The sequence below is a fragment of the Apteryx rowi genome, unplaced genomic scaffold (genome assembly GCF_003343035.1).
Source record: "Apteryx rowi isolate R43461 unplaced genomic scaffold, aptRow1 scaffold_103, whole genome shotgun sequence".
Classification (NCBI taxonomy): Eukaryota; Metazoa; Chordata; class Aves; order Apterygiformes; family Apterygidae; genus Apteryx; species Apteryx rowi.
In genome coordinates, this window is record NW_020447231.1 from 1,411,502 (window position 1) to 1,419,200 (window position 7,699).

A 7,699-nucleotide genomic window follows, 5' to 3' on the forward strand; every position below is an offset into this window, starting at 1 on the left:
CGTGTACAACTTTTAATACTCAGTAGTCATCAGCTTGTATCCTGTTGCATTTGGCTCACTCGCACATAGGGTTTTAAAGCCAGCTAGCATAAACAAACTAGGAAATTTTACTCATACCTGCTCATATCACACAAAGGGTTTAAACACAGGTTTAAAAGTTAAGAAAAAAAAATACAAGAAACCCCACACATTTCTCTCCTTTTCCTGTCTTCTCCTCTATAAGGAAATATAAGGAAACAGGCAAAACAGTGTGAGTCACTCACTGAACAGCAGAACAGATGAGCAATTTGTCACAAATACAGAAGAGAGAAAAAAAGAAAGATTTAAGTGACATTTAAATCAGAATCAAGACCTCAAAGAAAAAAACTCTGCACCAAGATCTTACAAGTTCATAAGAAATTTATTTAAAAAACAATGATTCCTCATTTAAACTACACACTGATTTGACTGTGGAGATCAAATGAGGGAAACAAGCTTAAAAGTTATTATAAGCTAACATAAAACAAACCAAAAAACCCCTCTGGATATTGAGTGTTGCAGTCTGTACCATCCGCCCACAGAATCCATCAGCAATATAACAAGATATCCTTGGGGCAGACTTGTTAGCACATTCACATAGAGCTTGTTAGCCCAAATGCAGACAAATGAAAAGTGTAGGTGGACATTAAGTCCAACCTGAAATAAGCAAGCAGCTTTCCTGAGTTTCAACAGATCTATAATTAAGGAGGTATTTCAGCTCATCTCTTCCTTTTCTAAAGCGTTAATTGTTATTATTGTATCTAGAAGATGGAGGGATTTTTTTTTAATCTTTTGCTTTAATACAGAAAGATGTCAGCTCTTCAAACATCATTTTCCTTCCTGATCAGAAACAGCACCACTGCAGTAACAGATCAAACTTCTGATGTTGTGGAAAGAGTCAGTAATTTCGCGCTCAAGCACCACCATCTTTAATTTTTTTTCCTGAATTAGAGGATGAGCATGGTGCTGGAAACTCAGCCACCTGTCAAAGGCAAAACACCGCTGCAAAGTGAATTGGCACTGTCGCGCTGTGTGCGTGGGAAAGGGAGTTCTGGACAGGGCTGGTACTGGGAGATGCCGGCTGTCACCGATGCCTCTCTCAAGACGTCAGGGCTCCCGGCTCATGGCCAGGTGCTGGCCCTTCTGTGTACCTCTGCACCCTCAGCACCCGTGTCGCAGATCACCATCTCCTCCTTTGGGCAAGGCTAACTCTTCACGCAGTCCAGACCGTCTGACATCTGCAGGGCACAGGGTAGCAAAAGGGCTTTGCTATAACTGATTACATTTAAACCCAGCTGTTTAGATTTGATTTACACAAATATAAACTAGATAAAACCAGTACACTCTAGGCCACTTCATATTTCAKATTTTAAAAAGGTCAGTGATTTACTAAGACAAAAATGACAAGAGACGTCTGTTTTTACTGATGTCTATATTTTAAAACTTTGAGTAGATGTACTCAGGCTTCATAATATAAAATGTCTTTCAGATCCTCAGTGAAGTTACAAGAAATTTAAAAAGGAAAAAAAAAAAAAAGCCTTATTTTCTAGTTAAATTGTTATCTTTAAATACTACCCTTCCGTGGCTCAGCAAGATTTCCATGAGCTTCTCCAGGCTTTAGGTGCGAACACCAGCTGCAAGCGTACTGTATCATTGCTATGCTGATGCAGGAGTTAATCATCTTCTGAGTCACTCTCCCCCCTGCTTGGGGCACACATCCTGATTGAGGACATGAGCTGGTCCTGGATCTGCTTCCTAGGATTTTCCTCAAGGTCTGTTTTGATGGCACCTGATTCTGAGATCTTCCACTCCAATTCTGTGTGGAAAAAGATAGTGACATGAATCCAGGGGATCAAACTGGGCTTCTTCAAACTCTGACTCCTTTTGACATATCCTAGCTTATGTACTTCAAATATACTGCACCCTGCCTTTCTGGCTGATTTTCAAAAGGGAAAAAAGGGACCCCAGATCTCCACATTTCTCCTTTGTCCTTTCCACCCCTGCCTCCCCAATTGACTTCTCCAGCCACCATCACATCCAAAACTGGGGCCTTGCTCTATTCCTCACCATCCTCTACCACCCCGGTCCCCGGTCCCAGCCCCTGCCTGTCTCCCACATCTGCTCCAGCTGAGCCAGCTCCAGAGCCACTAGCACCAGCGCACATTTCAGCCATGGCACAGAGCTGCTGACATAGAGGCTCTGGTTACAGCTTTGCAGCACACCCAATCGCATCCTCTGCGCCTCTGTATGAGGCAGCTGCTCCCTGACGCTGAACATCAAGAGGTGATCGACACAAAGCAGCCTCTGCAGATAAGGCATTCTTCCYGCTGAAGCAGCAGCCCGCCACTTTATATTCAAGTGAGTACAGAAACCAAGTTTTCACATGTATTGCTGGTGAATGAATACTTCTGATACATTAGAGCTATTTGAAATCATACACTGAGTTGGCACAGTCAGAAGAAACTGGGAATAAATAGTTTCCAGGGGCAGGGGAAAGTTGCAGTAATTCCATTTACACATCTGAATTATAGGTATTTTCAGGAATGTACTTTAAAAATGCAATTCACTCCTTTCCCACTACTCAATGCACTGATTATTAGTTCCTTAGCAAGAGGGTAAAAGGAACTCCTCTGTCAGTAGTAGGCCTATTACAGTATAGGCCTAAATTGGATTGCTTCCCAGAAGTGGTAGAAAGTCGATACAAACATTCAGTTGAAACTTTTCTCCTACTCCTGCTGGCAACCCTATCATTAAATCCAATTTCCTTCAGACATTACAGATTAATGAATATAACTTCACACTGTCTTTAATCTCCAGTGGAAGTCATCTGGTTTCACAGACTTATGGGAGAAGGAAGGAAGAAAAGAAAATGTACAATTTCAGTGCCCAGATTTCTGAGGACCGAGTTAAGCTGGCTCAGTTACCTTTGGACAACCCTGCCCTCCCCTCAGGGAAAAAAAAAGTGCTAAAGATGGGAGAAAGATAATGGAAGGTTCTGCAACTATCACTTGCTTCAGTTTATAATTAGGCACCTCTACATTTAGAGATATTTCTCAAATTAACGATCTCATTGGTGAGCTCTTCCCCTTCTTATAGACCAGGCAGAGGACCATTTGCTACAGCACACGCTCGAGATAACCTGTAAACTCCGGGGTTGTAGAGAAAACTTCTTTGCATCCTATTCCAATATAGCAAAGTGACACCATTCAACAGAGACCTTGAAATGCCACTCACCTGTAGTTCACTTCAGATAAAAATGCCCTTAAAGTCTCACTTTAAAAAAAGCTCAGAGGTATCTGGACCAACATATCTACCCAGACAGCTGGAGAGTATCCTTTTAACTCAAGTAAAATCCTCTAAGTCACATCACAGGGTTGCATTTACTTTCCAAAAGGAGGAGAAGGGGGAAGAAAAAAAAAAAAAAAAAAAGAGTCCTTTCGACTGCTGACCTCTGCCTCCCAGCGCTGCTTTAGGACATCATTCCCTGCCCAGCCACCTTCAAATGACAGCTTTTAGGGAAGAGCCTCAGCACAGAGCACCGTGCTGCTCCATAGGACCTGCAACCCCCCCATCTCCAGGGGCGAATGAAGTACGTCATAACGACGAGGCAACGTGACACGACCCCCCCCAGACTGCGTAAATGAGCAAGGAGGAAACGGGCTAGGCAGAACTGCAACCTCTGGGAAAGGCGACGGTCTCTCTCCTACGGGGCCCTGGGCTCCCCGAACCATGCAAGGCAGGAGCTTAAAATACTGCTGTCTCTTGCGAGGTGGCAAGAGGAAAAGGAAAGAGCCCAATTTCACACTTGCAGCCCCATTTGTGCAAAGAGAAGGGCTCTCTTTAAAGGAGAACAAGGAGTGGAGCCTGTGTGTCAGGAAGGTACAACAGACGAGTATATGTCATTAGCTTTGAAATTAAACAAAAAGCTCTGCAATACAATAGACCAACACCAGTGTTATACAGACTGTCAGCCAACTGAGGGCAACACCAGTTATTCAGTTACAGAAAATTCCCAAGAATATGCATGGTTACTATTTTTGCTTTTGATGTACAGGAGAATCTGTTTTACAGGACACAGAGTGTAAATACTGCACACACCTAAAATATATATCTGCCTATTCAACCATTCACTACTTTTACAGGACAGCTTTAACCAAATATTGAGCCAAAACAGGGGGCTAGCAACAACTCATTATATGACTTAATTACCTCCCTCTCCTCCTAACCCTCACTTCACTTCTTCCATTCCCAGCAAAGCTGTTTGCTAAGTTTTGTTTTTCCTTTTCAAGACCTAAGAGGTAGACGCTTACCATCTCTTGTCAAGTTCATGCCACCGAACACCAACGGCCCGACGAACTGGGCTTTGATGTCTCCCTCAAGGTAGAGGAATATCGTAGGCAGGTTCTTGTCAGGGTAATTGGGTATGCAGGTGGTAGAGATCGCTTTGATAAATTTCACATCTCTGAACTTCCTTGCAAGGCCACTCATATGTTGATTTATTAAGGCACAGAGTGGAATTCTGTAAAGAATAGCAACAAACACAGGTAAGAAGAAAAAAAGGACAAATCAGAGTAATCTGCTCCAGAAGGAAGGGCAGAAATACCAGCTCTGTGAACTGTATTTATGGAAAGACAAATGTACCAGAAGCAATTTCTGAATATTTTTGTTCTCCAGGATGCCAGTGTTCAAAGGAAATCAGGGTTAGTTTTTTGGGGTTTTTTTTTTTTTTTGGGGGGGGGGGGGATGGTTGGTTGTTTTAAGGAAGATACTAGCAATACAACTTTCCCCTCTGTCATACAGACAAATTGGTTTATAGGGCATAATGCTTGAACACTGCATGAGTAAGGGCAAAACAGAAAGAGAAGTAGCTCCTGGAAAAGAGAAGCAAAAGACAGCACAGGATATCTGCGGTGGAATTAGGTGATGAACAAAAATCAAATATTTCTAACCTCTTCTAGAAAATTCTAGCAACTTATCAGACCTCTTTGAGAAGATTTTCTGTCATGCTGGCAGGACTGAAAACCTTGTTCATGCCATTTCTATGCATCAAGAAAACAGGCCAAAGGAGACAAACAGTGCTCCTTCTAAACGCATAGCTTCTTGCACTTTCTTTATCCAGAATAATTTCCAAAGCTCAGTATTTCAGTGGTAGCAGCTAGCTAGATGGGAAGACAGATCACACTGTGCAGTACATGCAAAATAAAGACGCCTTGTGATAGCATCCTTTTAAAGTAAAGTTAAGCAGTCTTCAGTCAACAGTAATGAAATCACTAAATCAATATTTTACTTCTTAGAACTCCAGAATCATTTCTTTAATTTCCACAATAACTACAAATTTGTCTAGAGCATTTTCAGCTACTGACAGTGAAAGGTTTAAGGGTTAAAAAAAAAAAAAAAAAATCTTACCCTTGTTTGTAGAGGTGCAGAACTACCCATACACCTTTTCCAGCTTTGGTAACCTCTTGAACGTAATCTTTTCCTGAAATCTCCAAAACTTCCCCAAATTTATTCTTCATTTGAGCTGCTTTCATTTCTGCTAACCTTTGCTGTCTGAACAGCAAGGAATGGGAAAGAGATCTTGAGAAAGATGCATTTTTGACAGAACAACATTTAACTAGGCCTGTTGAAGCCTAGTCTTCAGAGGCAAACTACAAACTTCTCCAAACCCCCAGAACAACAAAAGCAAGTTAGCACGGGCCAAAATAGATGTTCTTATATTTGAATCACAAGGTAAAACAGTCAGCATGCAAAGAAGCACAACTGTGTTTCACAGGATGTATTTTTTTGTCCCTTCTCCCCTGAGCAGACATTTCTTCTGCAGATACTACACTGCAAAAACATGAGAGATGGCTCAGATAAAAGGATGATGGAAAAGCTACTCCATAATTATGCAAGTCTGCAGTACCATAACTCATTCAGGCAAAAATTGAGACTGCTTAGAGGTGACTTTCAAAGCTCTTAGAATCCCCTGCTATTCACTGAGTGGGTCCACAGTATCTCTGCAAAACTAGGTTGTAGAAAAAGGACAATAATTGAACCCAAGTATCTTAATAAAGATACTTAGAAGTTCTACGTGAGACCAGAAGCACAACCCAGATTTTCTAGCACCAGGCCTAAGAACATCCTTCCTCCCTTCTCTTCAACAATATCTAATGGTATTTAAAAAGAACCAGCCCCCCCTCCCCCAAATTAACTCCAATTTTCATTAAAGCTAAGTTCTGCATGCTGCTCTAACCTGTACATTTCGATAGCTTTTTCATCTTCCTCATTAAACTCATCTTCGTTTTCTTCTAGCTCTTCCAGAGTCATGTCCTCATAAGTTTTCACTAGAATGGAAAAAATATCAAATCAGCAAAACTCTTGTTTCAGGAATAAAATCGATCAGCTTTTATCAGTCCAGCAGAATTTATTTACTTTAAGGATGGAATAACTATTGGAAATAGGGCTTTTTTGAAAGATTATTGTGAGTGGATTTTTCTAAAATACTATTATGCACTTTAGACATATAGCTGGAAAGACAGTGATGGGAAGGACTGGGAGCCAAAGGGTGGCTACAGCTAGTATATGAGTACCTGAGCTAGCTTTCAAGTTCTGTGACTACAGCAGAGACATACCTAACACACATACAATACAGTGGCGATAATGAACAACAGAGAAAGGAGGACATGTACAACAGGCAACGATGATGAGATACCTTTACTTGCACATTCATTCTGACTCCCTTCAGACTGTGTTTATTTCAGTTTTCAAAGATTTATATATATAAACCATAGGGCTGACATCTAAAACAAAGCTTTCGTGTACTGGAGTAATTCCAATCATTTAGGGATGTATTTGTCCAATACTGTAATAGATGGTGACACTATGCAAGAATTAGCTTTGGTATCCCTTATAGCTTTAGAAAAGGAAATAATTCTTTATAGGCATATTAAACATTATTGCTGGCCACTTCTTTGTTCAAGCTTCCTACAGAAGCTGTTTCAACATTTATCCTGCTGCCACCTGAGCACTTACCAAGAGACTTCTGCTGCAGGATCTGAAGCTGCTCATCTTCCTTTGCCTGCTCTCGTTCTTTTAGGTCTYCCTTTGCAGGAAGGATACCTTTTTTGCGCAAGATGTCATTCCACTCTGTGTCTTCATTTGGGTCCTAGAAGGAAACAAGGAACAGTGATGTGCATTTAAGGAGAACTTTGCCACATCCAGAAATTAGCACAAGCAAGCTTTTCAAGAGAAATARCGCACTGCTAGAGTGGTAATTTTCAGAACTGCATTAGAAAGACACAGAGTCTTCCTTATGGCCCCAAACTAGTACCCAGAAAAGTGACTTTATTTTATTCCAGCCTACTCAGAGCAGGTACAGGAGGTCTTGGCAGGGCAAAAAAATTAAAAGCATTGTAATCATCACCGCAGTTCCTACAAGCTGAAAGGAAAGGAGAAAAAAAATCAACTGGGTGACAGGAGAAGCAGGCTGGCTACAGTGCTCGCAAAAAGCACCTCGGCAGAACAACAGGTCACCAAATTAGCAGTCATTACATTGGGAAGTGCTGGTTAGAAAACAGACAGGCTCCAGCCCTGCTGGCATAACTCTGGACATAAACAAAGTCTCGCTGGTAGATTCGGGGCAGTGTGACTACACATGTGCTTACGGAGAAGCACACTTTCAGTCTCTGCCAGATAAGGC

The 7,699-nt window shown here is 41.5% G+C and overlaps 1 protein-coding gene across 2 annotated transcripts; it reads right to left on the bottom strand.

Annotated features, from left to right (window-relative positions):
* Positions 1-381: 381 nt before the first annotated feature.
* PDCL3 (phosducin like 3) lies at positions 382-7,181 on the bottom strand. 2 transcript variants are annotated; one of them, XR_003253599.1, is made up of 6 exons: positions 7,033-7,181; positions 6,254-6,344; positions 5,425-5,568; positions 4,329-4,537; positions 1,594-1,834; positions 382-1,256 (listed from the first exon to the last, which is right to left on the bottom strand). XR_003253599.1 is itself a non-coding variant. In XM_026066473.1 (5 exons), the coding sequence occupies exons 2-5, from the start codon at positions 6,325-6,327 to the stop codon at positions 1,692-1,694; spliced, it is 570 nt and encodes a 189-aa protein (XP_025922258.1). In that variant the 5' UTR covers positions 6,328-6,344; positions 7,033-7,181; the 3' UTR covers positions 1,432-1,691. The 2 variants fall into 2 exon arrangements, 1 of the variants encoding a protein (XP_025922258.1); XM_026066473.1 differs by lacking the exon at positions 382-1,256 and having other exon boundaries at positions 1,432-1,834.
* Positions 7,182-7,699: the final 518 nt, after the last annotated feature.

Coding starts and splice junctions, on each gene's coding strand:
- PDCL3 (XM_026066473.1), bottom strand. CDS start 6,327: ATGACTCTGGAAGAGCTAGAAGAAAACGAAGATGAGTTTAATGAGGAA. Junction 5,569..6,253: donor AAAGCTATCGAAATGTACAG/GTTAGAGCAGCA, acceptor CTTGCTGTTCAG/ACAGCAAAGGTTAGCAGAAA. Junction 1,835..4,328: donor CATGAACTTGACAAGAGATG/GTAAGCGTCTAC, acceptor TTTTCCACACAG/AATTGGAGTGGAAGATCTCA.